This window comes from Pituophis catenifer, unplaced genomic scaffold (genome assembly GCF_029215685.1).
Source record: "Pituophis catenifer annectens isolate HBS135680 unplaced genomic scaffold, rPitCat1.0.hap2 SCAF_4, whole genome shotgun sequence".
NCBI classification, from domain to species: domain Eukaryota; kingdom Metazoa; phylum Chordata; class Lepidosauria; order Squamata; family Colubridae; genus Pituophis; species Pituophis catenifer.
In genome coordinates, this window is record NW_027256884.1 from 104,938,061 (window position 1) to 104,955,859 (window position 17,799).

Here is a 17,799-nt window from a genome sequence, read left to right on the forward strand (position 1 = left end):
AGGAGAAGAATTTATATCAGCTGGTGTAAAAAAGATTAATGGAATTGTTTTATATATAAAACCCCAATTCAAACCTAAATTACTTAAGCAGATGATCATGGTAGATTTATAGCAGTGGGAATAGAAATTAATGGGATTAAAACAATAGTGGTGGGAGTGTACAGGCCAGATGATGATAGAAGCAATTTTAAGATCAGTTGCTGCCTTTTTCGTATGGAAGGGATAAAACCGATTTAGAAAAAAGGGGGAAATATATTTGTCATAAGCTGCCTTTGCATGACATACTGAACCACAAACTAGCCAGTCATATTTAGCCTAATGAATAATGCAAACCTAGGCTACTTGCCCAATTTAGCTTAATGAATTATGTACATATAAGAAATTTGGTTGAGTAAACTGGGTAACTTTACCTCAGTGTTTTCTGTGAACACAGTCATAAACTAATCAGTGAGTAATATATATTAGGATATGCATTCATAGTAGTTCCTTAGTTTATACACTTGTGAACAATTTATAAACATATCAAACAGTGGTGTTTCGAATAAAAATCTCAGTGACATCTACTGCAGTGTGATATTTTCAACCAATGTGGGACAGTAGTTGTTTAAATCTTTATTAATATGTGATTATTGTGCCTATAAACACGCTTTGTTTTTCTGGAGTAGTAGAATATGAACTAATAAAATGGGGGGGGAGGGGGATAGCTAAAATATCAGAATACAGCCTATGTAAAAGAACTGTCCTAGGAATTTGTAAACCTAGAGCTCTCTCAGCCCTGAAACATGGGTAAATACAACACATACTGTACAGAAAAATATTGATTGCTAAATTGTATTTGAAAAAATAATCATGTGATTACTTTTCAGAATTCAGCTAAGACTGCCTGCATAAAAATGATCCCTTTAGATAGATTTTTCTGTGTCAAAATGTTTTTGTACAACTATTACAATTTTTAAATCTAAAGCTATTAAATGTGTCCATAAACATGCCATTCCTTGAAACAGTCTACTGAAAATTTAAGTCATTTGGCAGAAAAACCATTTATCAGCAAGAAAGTTTAGGGGGAAAACATTTCTTAAAAACTGTTATTCAAAACGCATTCACAACCTTCTAGGGAACAATCTGGAAGTAGTGAGAAACTGTATGATATTCAAGACTGCTTCATAGAAAACCAAATGGTCTGTTATTTATTATATGCAGGCCAACTATTTCCTTATTAAGAAATCTATAGGAAAAAAATTGACATCAGTTTTTATTGATTAAAAATTGAACCTTATTAATGATTCTGAGGCTTCTTTATAAACTGTTTATTCTCAGGCTTATTTTCCATTAGCTGCTGATGGAGGAAGTAAACCTATTATTCGTGAATGATCCAGATGGTGATATCAAAGAAGCTCTCAACATGAAGGAGCTATTTGGTGCATTGTGTATGGGAAAACAATCCAATATTACAGTTAAAAGAAATTGAATTTTATAAAAAGGCAGTTATAAATAAGGTAGTGGGTGCTCCAATATAGTAAATGAGCAATACTATTAAAGATTGAGATTGGATTAGTTTTATTTAAAACCAGATGAAAAGAAAGATATTTTTTCCACTTGCCTTATTTATTGGTGTGATTTCTTTCTGATTGGTTGCAGCAGAGCTGCATAAATTCCCCCCCACCCCATCGCCCACCCAGGGAACAATTCAGAAACATTAAAAAGCACATGAATCCTACAGATCTAAACCTTAACCCAATAATACTAGAACTTTAGCATTAAAGGAACTGTATGGTTTCTGCTGGAGCTATAAGCAAGGTACCAGGTTGTAATTCTACTTTTGATTTTTTGAAAGCGGCCTTCAGAGACTGAATGATGATTGCAATGCTATAGGATTGCAACCTAAAAATATCTGGGTAATATTACACTTTTTCTCTGATTTATTTAAGTCTGGATATGTGATAACTATCTACAGAACTATACATATGAGCTAACTCCAGGGGTGAAATGCTCCCGGATCGGACCGGATCACCCAGTCCGGTAGCAATCTTGGCCAGTGGTTCAGCGATCCGGTAGCGACGGTGGAGCAAAGCTCCGCCCACCTGCCCAGGTGTCATTACTGGTTTTAACCAGGAAGTAGTGTGTTTTTTACCTTTTGCGCATGTGCAGATTTTGCGCATGTGGTCTGCATGCACATATGACGCATGTGCAGCGTGTGCACTTCTGAACCGGTAAGGAAGGTAAATAGATTTCCCCCCTGGCTAACTCTATCAATAGGTTGGCCTATTGAAAGAATGGCTAGGACTGTCTTTGTATGTCCAAATAAAATGTGTTTGTAAAAGTAGGAAAGACCACAGACTCTCTTTTAAGACATTAAATTCTTAAAACAAAGATTTCAACCTAGATTCATAAATTGAAATTTGAAAAGAGGAATATGGGAAATTAATAGTGACATTTGTATCATCGTTACCTTTGAATGGATTGAATATTACATGTCATACTTTTCCCACAAAATTTCTAAGTACCAGGCATCTGATTATAGTGAGCAGTGGTCTGAATAATAGGTGGTTTTTCCAACACACATTCAAGGATCCATGTCATGCAAAACCACATCAAGGATTTTGTACATCTAGATACGTTTTTGCCTTGAGGTTGTTGCAATGTGGTCTGGTAGAGGAGGAAATTAGCATCAATCCATTGCTTTGGAGCCACAGGTCACTCGGTGATTGTTTCCAATCCGATGGCATCATCTGCTCCTTTGTGGGAGTTTATTCGATTGATGTGTGCACAACAACCGATGGGCCTAATGGGAATCGACAAGGAGCTTGGCATTTTTCACGTGGACCAGATGGATAGGTCAGGCATTAGATAGGGAGGACTTGGATTATATTGCCAATATGTGGCCTCTTCTAGTGCAGCAATCCTAGGATGTGCTGTGGATTGCTGCACTAGAGCAAGGGGATGAAGTACAAGAAAAGTTACGCCCTTATCTGGATCCTGAGGCCATGCACATGGTATCTCATGCCCTAGTCATATTTTGGTTGGATTACTGCAACATGCTCTACATGGGACTACCCTTGGAGAGTATTTGAAAGCTGCAGCTGGTGGGAGCCTAGAGCTGCATACCTTTAGGGCTGCATTGGTCACCAGTCTGCTTCTGGGTCCGATTCAAGGTGTTGGCCATTACCTTTAAAGCCATACATGGCCCTACATCCTCAGGATATCTGAGGAACCATCTCTCCCCAATGGGATAAGAAAATGGGGTAAATATTTGGGACACTCTCATGAAGATAAGGGCAATGAAACATTAATATTCCTCTATCCTTATTGCATCTGCTGACAGTTGCCCAGCAGCTCTCTTTAGGGTGTGACCTTGGTCCCTTTTTGCATCTATCTCAAGTACAGTTTTTGAGTTAATGGGAGTATTTCACGAAAATCTGAGACCAACCAGCTTTTTTATTTCCTCTTGTATTTTGGCTTCCTGGAAGCTCCTTTTTTGTAGCTTGCAGGTAGTCCTCAACTTACAACTGGTCACTTAGCAACTTTTCAAAGATACGACAGATCTCTCAGTGCTGCTTACTAGATTCCAAAGTTCCAATAGCTGCCTGCCCCCCATGGTCACATGACTCCATGTCAGGCACTTGGCAACCAGCCCATTTACAGCATCCCATGGTCACATGATCGCCTCTTACAATGGTTTTGCTGAAAACCAGCATTTACTCCTGGTTTTCAGCAAAACTGACTCATAGAGAACTATTGGTTTGCTCATTGACTGCAGTGGTCACTTTACAATCAAGGGGTTCACCGAGAAAAGGTAAAATCATGTTGGTCAAGTAGGTTGACCTATTTTATGACCATTATAAATGGCTGTGATGGGCAGACTCCATTACGATCATATGTCAAGGACTACCTGTACTGGCTTGGTCTTGTTTCTTAAGTAATTTCAACTGCATTGCGACCAGGCATTCTCACTTAATAAAGATGGTAAGCTAGTAGTGTAAGAGCAGCTTGTCTCACTCTATAGGCTTTGCTACACCAAAATATACTCCATTATGGGTCATATATAATGTTTACAGAAATGGACAATGAAACAATGTTGAATATAAACAGCAACTGGATTGTAACTATTATTTCAAACAGTATTGAAAAAAAATAACAATAGTTGGTTAAAACATTTAAAGGGAAATAAAAGGGAAATAAAAAATCCACACTTTAAATCTGTGTTTCTTGACACAATTTATTTTTTTTCATCCTGCATTTATTATTTATATAAGGCAGAGAATGTATCCAAACTCATTTCCTATTTTCTCCAAAACAGCAACACTGAGGTGAGTTGGGCTGAGAGAGAGTGAGTGACTGGCCCAAAGTCACCCACTAAGGTCTTTGCTGAGAAATACTAAGTAATGAGGATATGATAACGTAGAAGACAATACCAATTATACACGATGGCTTCGATTCAACTTATAGTTACAACAGAACCATGTAATGACTGAGCCCTTGGATTGGTTCATTTTATTGATCTTAACACTGGAGTAAACCTAATTTGTACAATTACAAAATCCTTAAAAAGTCTGATGTAAAAAAATTAACTTAAATGACATTTTACAAAAAGTTTTTTTAAAAAAACTGCATGTTCAGAAAGAGTTCAAAAATTACAAATATACAAAATGATGCTTTAAAATAGTCTTATATAAACTATGGGTGTTCCTTAGTACAAATAAGTCATTAAAATGCAACAATAATATAAATAAATTTAAATAAATGCCTCTTAATGAATCCTGGCAGTAATATACTGAAATACACTAAATAGTCAACCATGTGTACAAAATGTACATAACATTAATACAAACCTGGAACACATTATTTATAATGTAATATAAAATTATCAATTAGATTGCCTGGGAGACAAATCTAACAACAGTAATGGGACTGTGAGCCAAATCTTGCTACAGTCCTCGTTAGTAAAATAAACTCAGATGTGGCTTCCTGAACAAGAAGTTACTGGAGTGGCTCAAAGTTCACTGTTTAAAACTTCCATAGAAAGTAACTATTGTTTTCTTCAATGAATGTCATAAAATAATAACTTTATGCAAGTTTGCATAAAATAAAAAGCAGCTTATTGTTTTATCAGTTCACCTTTCCCAAAATCATCAATATAACTTCCAAAATGAATCAATGGAAGTTTGTAATTGAAGGGAGAAGCTGCAAAAAGCTCATAAAAATAATTTAAAACGTCAATTTCAAATAAAACCAAAGAAAAAAACAAAAGGGCAGTACAGAAAATGAAGCCAACTACAACAGTTACAGAAATTCAGTAGACCCCATTATAATAGTGTTTACTTCTGCTATGAAACTGTTGCTGTTACATTGTTGTTCCTGAAAACTGTTGTCTTTGTTCCAATGCTTGTTGACTTAGCAGTTGTTGTCGTTTTTGCAGAAATTGTACAACTTCAGGACTTCTCAGAAGTGACTAGATAGAAACAAAAATGTAAGTCCCCCTATTCTAATCCTGGAATTGCATTGAATACTGTACATACAGAATCACCACATGGCCACATTAGACATATTGTTTTCAGTAGGACAAATTAAATTAAAAAAATATTTATCCATTAATTAAGCTTTCTTTCTCATTTTAAATTGTTTGCCTTTATATAGTAGATCCTATATAGTTATGAATTTAAGGGCTTCTGGGACATACTATGATCTGTATTAGCTTTATTCTACAGTTCAAGAGTTAACTCTATCCCTCATCTCTTCCAAGATAGAAATAATAATTTAAGGCCCACAAAACTCTGGGACCTCTTTAGAAGCATAATCTCTACTGCCACTCTAATTTCCGTCTTCCTCCATTTCATTGCTGGGGATGGAGTTAGGGAATGGCAGTAACAGATTATGAATCTGTTCATAACTTCCCAAGCCAGATTTTCACTGGTGCCAATCCTGTTCACACCAGTGTCCTTGTTTTTGTTGGGGGGACAGGGGACGGCTAAGGATTATAAAAACAATGGGCAATAATCATAAGGCATGCATTGCTATTAGAGAAAAATTAGTCATTTTCATTAGGAAAGAGCTGACTGAGTCATTTGTGTTTTGTAAATGGTCAAAGCTCAGATGCTGTTACCTGCCCTGCTATTTCTTTGCTTTAGAAGTTTCACTTTCTCCAATTTGAAGAGAACACTTCCAGAATATATTGGGTTATTGACTGGCAGGAGTTGGGTATATATAGTTCAGCAATATTTGGAAACCTGCAACTTTCAGCAGCAACAACCTGCCTAGCCAACAGTAAGTAGCAAAGAAGGCTAAAATTACAGTGCAACAACATCCTGAAACTCAGGGTTTCTCAATGTTGGGCTAACAGCACATCACAAATATGTCTTGTTTTAAAAGTTCTTATAAAATAAATGTAATAGAACAGTTTTACCCTATTTTACTATTTTACATCTCATAAAGCAGCTTTTTAGAAATTAATCATAGCACTTACCAGTCTTTTCTGATTTAGCACCTGTTCCAAAAGTGTAGGTTTTGGAGGACGATCACCAATATTACCTGTTCTTTGCTTTGATACAGAAACGGAAGTTTCAGTGCAATCCTTAGCATATACACAAACACAAAAAAGAGGAAAAGTAAATTGTATTTGTTCCATCAGAAAAACATCTACATTACTTTAGAGGCAGCTAGTATAAGTGAACCACTCATTATTTGACTATTTCATTTCTCTCTATAGTAAAACATATTTTGAAAATAGAGCCTAATGATAAATTTTCTTTATCAAGCAAATAATGTACTTAACACAGAATAGTAGGTACATGGTGTAACTTTAGCTGTAGCCTAATTTCAGACTTTTAAAATAATATTAGAAACTAATGGTTAAATCTCTAGTAAAGATAAGTATCAAAGGATTCCGAGTCTTCCACGGAATATATTTCTTTTATACTTTAATCATGTGAAATCTATTTTAGTTTTAAAGTCAGAAATATTTCTGAGAAATTAGAAACATTCTAAATGTAAGAATCCTACAGAATTATTTTTGTAAATAGCTTCTGCTCTAGCAGTGTGGCTGTAACTGCACTGAGCTAGACATACTCCATTAAGAAACTTGATAGAAATTTGTTTTTAAAAAATCTTATACTGATATCCCTGGCCTACAACTTCACAAGTGGATGAAAGCTTTCCCAAGTGTTCAAAAATCATCCAGCAGCTTCATTTAAAAATTAATCTGAAAGCAATCAGAAACTGAAAGCTTCAGCCAGAGCTGTTTCCTTGTTCATCCAGATGAGTGCTAAATGTTTCATCATAGGCAACAGAATAATATTTGTAAACCACCCAGAGTAGCTTATGGCAAAATGGACAGCAAAAATGGCAGAATGGACAGCAATAAATTTAACAAATAAATAGTAACATATTAGTAAAATGGTTCTAAAGCAAATGAATGCCAGAAAGAGTGATGCAATTTTTAGATATAATAATTAAAGTAGCTATATTGTTGAAAGCTAACAGAGGCTATTCCACCAAAGTGGATTTGCATTATGTACCCTGAATAGCAGCAGCAACAACACAATCAACAAACCTAGTGGACTAGTTTGGACTCAGATGGTAAAGAAGTAAATGATATTGTAACAACAGCCTACAGGCTGCCATTTAGAAAAAGATGTACATGTTTTAAACCACGGGTCTCCAACCTTGGCAACTTTAAGCCTGGCGGACATCAATTCCCAGAATTCTGGGAGTTGATGTCCGCCAGGCTTAAAGTTGCCAAGGTTGGAGACCCCTGGTTTAAACTATAGAGGATTCCTTCAAGGAACTTCTGGATCATCACTATAGTGTTACATGGAAAAGACAGGAAGCGATATCTAAAAGGAGTTTTCCTTGCTGTAAACTGCTTTCAAAAATCATGCCTAAAAATATGGAATTATGGTTTACTGAACGAACCTACTTTCTGGTTTAGCCAGACCAGGTATTAAATTGGCCTAACACGGTAGGCTGCTTTATGCTGTTTATTCGTTTAAACCAGAGGTGAAATCCAGCAGGTTGTGGCCCCAAGAATGGAGTGGGAATAGATATTTTGCAGTATCCTTCCCCCAGGAGTGGGGTGGGAATGGAGATTTTGCAATATCCTTCCCCCAGGAGTGGGGTGGGAATGGTAATTTTGCAGTATTCTTCCCCCAGGAGTGGGGTGGGAATGGGGATTTTGCAGTATCCTTCCCCTGGAGTGAAGTGGGAATGGAGATTTTGCAGTATGCTTCCCCCAGTAGTGGGGTGCAAATGGGAATTTTGCAGTATCCTTCCCCCAGCAGTCAGGTGCAAATGGGGATTTTGCAGTATCCTTCCCCTGGAGTGGAGAGGGAATGGGGATTTTGCAGTATCCTTCCCCTGGAGTGAAGTGGGAATGGGGATTTTGCAGTATCCTTCCCCTGGAGTGAAGTGGGAATGGAGATTTTGCAGTATGCTTCCCCCAGTAGTGGGGTGCAAATGGGAATTTTGCAGTATCCTTCCCCCAGCAGTCAGGTGCAAATGGGGATTTTGCAGTATCCTTCCCCTGGAGTGGAGAGGGAATGGGGATTTTGCAGTATCCTTTCCCTTGCCCCGCCCACCAAGCTACACCACGCCCACAGAACCAGTAGTAAAAAAAAAAAAAAATTGAATTCCACCACTAGTTGAAACCCAAGAACTGCAACCCGTCGCTGCGACCGCTCCTTCGCCTTACCTCGATACGCCCACCGCTCCCCGAAAGGGCAGCTCCAGCCGCCGCCGCCGCCACAACCGCGGTAGCCGAGCAGGGGGCGTTCCCACCGCCGCCAGCAGCAGCAGCGCCTCCTCCTCCTCCTCCGCTTCCGAGGGCCTGGTCGCTCTTCTTGCGCTTGTACTTATCCTTGTACATCTTGTTGCGGTGCCTCTTGCACATCCACGGCTTGCGCTGCTTCGCCACTTGGGTGGTGGTCTCGTTGCAACCCTCGTAGGTGCAGTTTTTGCACCCGCCGCCGCCGCCTCCCCCGGATTGGGCGCCACTCTCATCCTCGTCGTCCAGGTCTTCCAGGCCGCCGGCAGGACTACACGCCCCGTCCGCGCCCGTGGCTCCGGCGCCGGCTTCGCTATCCCCTTCGGCGTCCCCCGCGGGGCCCAGCTCGTAGAAGAGCATCAGGCCGCCTTGGGCGGACGGCGCCTTGGAGACAGCCTGCGCGGGCTGCACCACCTGAGGCTGCAGCATGGCGCCCACCGCCTCTCCGTCCCCGCCGCAGGGCTGCATCACCAGCAAGGTGAGCGACTGCGGCGGGGATGGAGAAGGGGAGGAGGAGGAGGAGAAAGCGGCCGAGCTGCCGCTGGTGTTTCCCGGGGCCTCCGTCCTGCCCGAACGTTTCGCAGCCAGGCCACAAAGGCCACGGCTGCCACAGCAACGGCAAACTAAAGACGCGAGCGCCGTGACAGCTCGCCAGCTAATGCGCAGGCGCAAGAAGCGGCCGCGCGTCACCTCCGCTTCTCGAGACCGGAAATCGGAATGGTGGGTGTGGAGGGGGGTTGCGGCGCAAACTCAAAAGTTCGCGGTGGATTAAGTTCGCGTTGGTGACTTGGTTGATTGCGTGAGGCGCGCCAGATGCTTCATGTATGGCAGAAGTCCCCGAACTTGGCAGCTTTAAGATTTGTGGACTTCAACTCCCAGAATTCTCCAGCCAGCTATGCTGGCTGGAGAATTCTGGGCGTTGAAGTCCACAAGTCTTAAAGCTGCCAAGTTTGAAGATCTCTGATGTATGGGAAGCTCCAAGTGAAAGGGCGACGGAGGACCGCCTTCATATTGTTTCCAAGACTCTTTTCTTACATTTTTATCCATAAGGTGTAATAAATTTGGCGAAAAACTGCTGCTTAGACAGTCGGAGTGAGTAATGTGTGTCCCAGGTATGCGGTACAGTATTACACCTCAATGTCCAAATGTTCTTTTTTTTAAAAAAAAAAAAAAATCCAGGCTTTCAAGAGCTTTTAAATGTCATATGTGAAGTCCGGGGTCTATTTGGAAGGCATCAAACTGTTTGAAACAGATGTGTTGTCTGAAACTGGAATAGCGGAATATCCAATTAAAACTGTTTGATAACAGAGTTTTGGTACAAATAATCTAAAATTTTATGAATTGCTGTGCATATCGGACTAGTTTTTAGACTACTCTAAATCTAATCATTTTATAAACAATGAAAGAATGTTGGTAAGGAGGATATTTACAATAACACTGTAATGAAAAGTTGGATATTCTATAGCTAATGGGCATAAGAAACATATTAAGCAAGTTTCTTGGGATCCTAAAATGAGAGTATTAAATACAATGTTATCTATATTTACTAGAGATCTCAGAGAATATAAATTTGATAAATAAATAAAAATAATATATTTTAAAGGTCTGGCTAACAAGTTGATAGTATTGAAAGTAGAAATTGTGTGAGGGGACATTTACTGATACATTTTCTCTACTTTAAGATCTAGAGACACTTGTCAATATTTAATATAGTAATATTTATTTAATTATTTAATAGGCATCGAGTCAGGTGGCATACAAATTTAATAAATTATTATTAGTTATTGAATAGAATTGAATAGAATTTTTTATTGGCCAAGTGTGATTGGACACATAAGGAATTTGTCTTGGTGCATATGCTGTCAGTGTACATAAAAGAAAAGATACGTTCATCAAGAATCATAAGGTACAACACTTAATGATATAGTAGGGGACAAATGATGCAAGCAACAAAATTACAGTCATACAGTCATAAATGGAAGGAGATGGGTGGTGCGAACGATGAGAAGATTAATAGTAGTGCAGACTTAATAAATAGTTTGACAGTGTTGAGGGAATTATTTGTTTAGCAGAGTGATGGCATTAGGGAAAAAACATGTGCCTAGTAGTTCTGGTGTGCAGTGCTCTATAGAGTCATTTTGAGGGTAGGAGTTTAAACAGTTTATGTCCAGGATGTGAGGAGTTATTATGCTTATTCTGCAATATTCAATACAAATGACTTCCAGTAATTTACAAGATACCAAAGAGAAATAGAATAAAAACATAAAAGACAAATAAGAGCATTAGAAGCCACAAAGCAGTAAGTATACTGGTTGCTGTTCATTTCCCAAAGACCTCCCTGGAATTAAAAGTTTTTGGAAGACCAACAATGAGAGTGCCACTCTAATCTCAAGTGGGATGGTATTCTCAAAAGAGGGGCTACAACAGAAAAATGTAACAGTTACCAGCATTCATTCAGTGATAGTTCAAAGTTAAGAAGGTGTTGAACAAGAGGGACTTACAATTGCCTGCAAAGTTGTGGCCCGCTCAGTGTCTCCACAATCATTTAATGAATTGGGGGCTTGGCTACTGCTTACAATTACAATGGCTGCAGCATTCTACAGACACATAATTGTCATTTATGACCTTCCCTGCCAGTTTCTAACAAATATAATCAATAGAGATTGCAAGTCAGTCCTGGTTTCATTGCGGTTTTGCCCACACACCTACCAGCACTCCATAGTACTGCCTGCAGCACCTGCACATCCTCCATAGGAACTGCTCACAATGCCCACCCACTCACTGCTATCGGCTGTTTGTTTAGAATTCCTGCCTCTTCCCATGTTGTGGTCACTTGAGGTCCTCGGTTAACATGTTGTGCAGTCTTAAGGTTACATCGGTAACAGAATCTGCAAGGATTGCATCACTAAGTGACGCAGTTGCATGATATTGCCTTGAACTCATTGAGACTGTGTTGCCGTCATCGTGTCTTGCACCCACTGAAGTCAAATTGCCATTGTTGTGCCCTACACCCATTGAAGACAAGGTGCCCTTGTCATACCTTGAATCAGCTGGAGTTATGGTGCCTTTGTTGTGCCTTGAAGCCATCAAAGCCAAATTGCCTTCCCAATGCCTGGAGTACAGGGAGTTGTAGTTGCTTTTGTTGGGCTTGCAATTGGCAGTTGCTGTTATCCTGCTTGGAGTTCACTAATTCACCTTGCTGTCGTCCTGCCGGAAGTTCCTTGACCCTCCCTTGCCGTCGTCCTACCTGGAGTTCTTAGTTCACCTTACTGCCATTGCCCTTGGGCCTTAGTCATGGAAGAGAGTGCACCTTGTCTTGCACCCATTGCTTTTGTTACATCCGGTTAGTGTTTTTTGGAGAGATCATCGAAACTGAGTTTAAAGACGGCATGTGCAGAGTTGGGACTTGGGGAATGACTGGGATTGACTGTGTGAAATAAACATACTTAAACCTGCTCGTACTGTGTGTGTATGTATGTGTGGACTGGGACAGGACATCAACATTTATTGCTTGCTAATCACAATGAGCAAAGGAAAACATAACTGTTATAGATATTTAAGACTATAATCAAAATATTCAAAGGATGAACAGTTACTGTGAACAGAGAAGAACCCAAATAACCAAAGGCAGCAAAAAAAAAGTTAGAAAACAAGAAATTCTTAGAAATGAAAACATCTAACAAAATGGCAGGGCATTTAGCTAGAAATAGCAGCCAAATGTGAAGCAGGCTCACAGATTTGAATCAATCTGACCCTGGGTGTTGGGCAAGGTGTTGGGCAAATATAACTTAGTCTAACTGAGCTGCACAACACCATGGCACCCTACATGGCACCCTACATGGCAGCAAAGAGTTAGCATTTTCTATATTTATTTATTTATTTATTTATTTATTTATTTATTTATTTATTTATTTATTTATTTATTTATCATATTTCTATGCCGCCCAACTCCCTAGGGACTCTGGGTGGCTTACAGCAAAAAAACAATGCGAACAATATCCCGTAAAAAATTTTTAAAAGAACATTAAAAACCCATACACTCCATTCCATGGCCGGGTCTCGCAAGATCAGTATAGAGAGATCAACGGCTCCAGGCCTGCCGGAAAAGCCAGGTCTTCACCGCTTTCCGGAAGGCCAATAGGGTGGGGAGGGGTCTGGACCTCAGGAGGTAATTGGTTCCAGAGAACCGGGGCAGCCATAGAGAAGGCCCTCCCCTGCGGGCCCGCCAACTGATATTGTTTAGCTGACGGGACCTGGAGGAGATCAACTCTGTGGGATCTTACTGGTCGATGGGAGCTATGCGGTAGAAGGCGGTCTCGAAGATAACCTGGCCCTGAGCCATCTAGAGCTTTAAAGGTAATAACCAACACCTTGAATTGCGTCCAGAGACCGATAGGGAGCCAGTGCAGCTTGCGGAGAATTGGTGTAATGTGGTTGTATCTAGGTGCACCCACAATAGCTCACGTGGCTGCATTCTGGACCAACTGTAGTCTCCGAACACTTTTCAAGGGTAGCCCCATGTAGAACGCATTGCAATAATCCAACCGTGAGGTGACAAGGGCATGAGTGACTGTGAGGAGAGCCTCTGATCCAAGTATATACTAAACGGGAAGAGTAATGTGGATAACCTTTAAATTTGTTAAACTTCTCGACAATTTTATGAGAAGAGTCAGAATGTGTGGAATGATGTGGATAATTTCTTTATACTGAATCTACAAAAGTGGCTTGTGAAAGTTGCCAACGATTTATGAAAAGAGACAAACAAAAATAAAACAAATTTTGAAAACTGTCTAAGGGGGCTAAAGATTGTTATCAGAAAGGGGAACCATTGACTTCCAGTTGGCACCGCAGGCTCCGTGGGATGGTCATTTATGACCGCCAGCCCTGCGTCTCCGTAAAAGCCGTTTTGACAGCGTAAATCAGCTGTCAAACGGCTGAAAAAACTCTCCTTCGGGAAAAGAAGGAGAGGAGACACGGTGGGCGAGAGTAGAGCCCCCTGAAAGCTCTCTGGATCATTTTCAGAGGCTTGGAGGGTGCGAGCTCCTTAGGCAGCCCGCCAAGAAGCTCCGGAGCCAGGACGTCCCTGCAAAAGCAGGGCGAGAAGCCGCGATCTGATCCTGCTTTTAAAATGTGAGATTGACTGATCCCAAGCACAGGCAGAGCAGAAAACAAGAGAACAAGCCTTAAAAATACAGAGCTTAACTCCAAAGTTACTTTGTTTCGATCTGAATCCTGAGCTGAAGGCGGAAGATGGTGTCTTTGTCAGGGCTTTGAAAGTGAAAGCCTGAAACGAAAGTGTTTGAGAACTTTGCGCTGGGAGAGTGGATTAGCTGTCTATTAAATGCTGGGAACGGAGAGTGTGGAGGGAAGAGAACAAGGGGAAAAAACTACTTTGTCTGGCAACTCAGAGACTTTAATTTAACATTTTTAAAGACTTTGTCGCTTTTAAAGAAAAGGGGGGGGAGGAAAAAAAATGGCTTCTAAGCAAGTGAAACCAGGAGCTGCTAAAGGAGGGGGAGGCTCCCCAGTTGTGTCAGTGGTGACACAGAAAGCACAACTTCCAGCTGATTCACAGAGCCAGACCCAGAGTCAAGACGCAACACTTAATGATTTTAAGGAAGCTATGAAAGAAGCCATGAATAATCAAGCAATGGCAATGAGAGAAGCAATGAACAATTTAACTTTACTTGTTGAAGGGAAATTTAAGAAAATAGAGGAAGATATAGCTTTGATCAAGGGAGCAGTTGCAAAGGAGCATGATAAAATAAGAGATGACATTGTTTTTGCTGTATCAGGACTCTCAAATCTTATTATCCAGCTTGATGGGAAAGTTGAAGAAATTAATGAAGCCAATTTAAATCTGGAGAGCAAAATGGGTGATGTCATGACTAGAACAGAGAAAGTGGATGATGAATTGGTAATGTTACAATACAGATCTATGGAGTTTGCTCTGAGACTGAGAGGCCTGAAGGAAAATAGCAAAGAAAATTTAAAAGACATTTGTGCTGATGCTATGGCTGAAATAATTAAAAAAAAACCAGAAGATGTGGCAGTCCAAATTGACAAAATTTACAGGGTTAATTCCTGGTTGGCAAAACAAAGACAGCTGCCACGAGATGTGGTGATTTACTTCACAACTAGGAGGATCAGAAATGAAATTTTACAAGCTTCTTACAATAATAAAGTTCAGGTGGCTGGGCAGGAGGTGGTGGTTTTGAAAGAGATTCCTCCAAAGATGTTGAGGAGCAGGAAAGACTCTGGCTTTTTGGTAAATGAGCTGAGAAATCAACAGGTGGCATATAGATGGGATGTTCCAACTGGTCTAATAGTGACTTATAAAGGAGAAAGATACCGATTAAACACAATTCGGAAGCCAAAAGATTTTTATGTAAACGTGTTACAGGCTGGATACCCACCCTCACCAGGGCGGGGAAGGAAGAAAATGGAGATGATACAACAAGGAAAATATGGAAAACAGATACAAACCTACGCTGAAGCTGCAGCTGGAGGAATTACTATGGAAGAAGATTTGGATCTTGGGGGTTTACCCCCAACCTTGGAACCACCTAAGAATGGAGAGCCGAAAACACAACGACTGACCCAAGCAACTTATAAATTGCAACAACAACAACCAAAAGGGCAACAATCTCAAGATTCAGCTCAAGTAGTACAAAAAACAGAAGCAGTGGGGGGAGCTAGGCCGAAGAGTAAGGTGGAGGAGGAGCTTCAGCTGATGCTTACAAGGCTTCGAAAGGCTAAAGATGGCAACTAAATTCCTATCTTGGAATGTTAATGGCCTAAACTCACCACAAAAAAGAAAGAAAGTATTTCACTACTTGAAACAATTTAACAACGATGTTATTTGCTTACTAGAAACACATATTAGATTATCAGACCAAAAATATTTGATAAATTCAAGATTAGGTACAAACTTTGTGGCATCAGTGCCAGAGAAGAAAAAAGGACTAGTCATATATGTAAGGAAAGGACTATCAGCTAATTTAATTGAGGCAGATGATCAAGGAAGATATATTGCAATTGAGTTATTGACACAGTCTGGAAAAATGCTTCTTATCGGAATATATGCCCTTAACCAGCAACAAGACAAGTTTTATAAATTTTTACATACTAAAATAATACAGTGGGATTATAAATCTTTTATACTAATGGGTGACTGGAATGGAGTAATTGATACGCAGAAAGATAAAAAAAAGCTTATCAAAGACCTCAGCACGTGCAAAACTACCTAAATCTTTTTTTGATATGATGGAAGATATAGAATTGAGAAATATCTGGAGAGAACGTAACCTGGAGGAAAAGGATTTTACCTTTTTTTCTGATAGACATCAATACTTCTCCAGGATTGATTTTATACTAATCACAAATGATTTTATTTCCAGGGTGAAGAAGACGAAGATATTTCCAAGAACTTTAACTGATCATAGTCCAGTCTGGATTGAATTTGAACAGGAGAGGGGAGAAAGGAGGTCTTGGAGGTTGAATGAAAACTTATTTAGATATGAAGAAAATGTAAAGGAGCTTAAAAAACAGATGAGATAATTTTTTGTTATTAACATGAATAAGGGTACTCCTATGGAAATGGTTTGGGATGCTAGTAAAGCTTATATGAGGGGTATCTTAATACATATGAATAATAAATATAGATCAAAACAACAGAAGAAGCGTAAAGAGATAGAGGAAGAAATAAAAAAGAAAGAACAATTACTTATATCTAATCCAGGAGATAAGAAAGTAAAAGAAACAATAAACATACTACAAGGGCAATTCAATATGTTAATGGCTGATCAGGTGGCAACTAGTTTACAATATGCTAAACATAATACATTTTGCAATTCCAATAAACCAGGTAGGTGGTTGGCCTACATGTTGAGGAAAAAACAGAAAGCACGAGTCATTAGTAAAATAGAATATAGAGGTAAGGAAGTTTACCAACAGAATTTGATTAAAAAGGCTTTTTTGGAATTTTATACAAAGCTATATGCTAGTGACTCAATACAAGGTATAGATATAGATAGATATCTAAAGGAAGGGAATATTTTGGAACTAACGTTGGAACAGAGGGAAGGATTGAATCAACCAATAACTTCGGAGGAGATTGTTCCGGCAATTAAGCAGTTAAAAATAGGGAAAGCTCCAGGAACAGGTGGACTAACAGCTGTTTATTATAAGAACTTACAGCTTGAAATGGTAGAGCCACTTAAAACTCTATTTTGTAAAATTCAATCGGGGAGGAGTCCCACCCTCTTGGAGAACAGCTTTTGTTTCATTGATTCCAAAGGAAGATCAAAACTGTACCAAACCTGAAAATTTTAGGCCAATCTCACTTTTGAACATGGATTACAAAATTTTTGCTAAGATACTATCGAATAGACTAATGCCAGTTATGCAATAAATTATTCACAATGACCAATCAGGTTTTATAAAAGGGAGACAGATGAAATATAATGTTAGGCAAATCATAAACTTATTGGAATATTTGGAGAAAAATAATCAGGTCCCTGCAGCGTTTATATTCATGGATGCAGAGAAAGCATTTGATCGATTGAATTCGCAATTTTTGTTTAAAATAGTAGAAAAAATGTACTTTGGGGAGTATTTCATATACTCAATTAGAGCAATATATCAGGAACAAACAGCACAAATAATAATCAATGGAGGTTTAACAGAGGTGTTTAAAATTGAGAAAGGTACGAGGCAGGGTTGTCCATTGTCACCATTGTTGTTTATTTTAACTTTAGAAATCTTGCTGAATAAGATACGTGATTCTGACAAAATAAAAGGAATTATAATTAGACAGCAGGATTATAGATTAAGAGCATTTGCAGACGACCTGGTTCTTACTTTATCTCAACCTATAGAAGTGGCTCCCTATATGTTGGATATGGTAGCTGAATATGGTAAAGTATCTGGATTCAAAGTAAATTTACACAAGACAAAGATGATAACTAAGAATTTATCTATGACTCAAAGAGAAGAGTTAGGAGGATAACGGGGTTTGAAGTAGTTAAAAAGGTTAAGTATCT

General features: G+C 39.4%; 1 protein-coding gene across 1 annotated transcript; it reads right to left on the reverse strand.

Moving 5' to 3' along the window:
* Positions 1-4,196: 4,196 nt before the first annotated feature.
* RFXAP (regulatory factor X associated protein) lies at positions 4,197-9,381 on the reverse strand. The gene is made up of 3 exons (XM_070943845.1): positions 8,684-9,381; positions 6,461-6,568; positions 4,197-5,449 (listed from the first exon to the last, which is right to left on the reverse strand). Exons 1-3 carry the CDS (start codon positions 9,221-9,223, stop codon positions 5,342-5,344), a joined length of 756 nt encoding a protein of 251 aa, XP_070799946.1. The 5' UTR covers positions 9,224-9,381; the 3' UTR covers positions 4,197-5,341.
* Between the last annotated feature and the right edge of the window lie 8,418 nt (positions 9,382-17,799).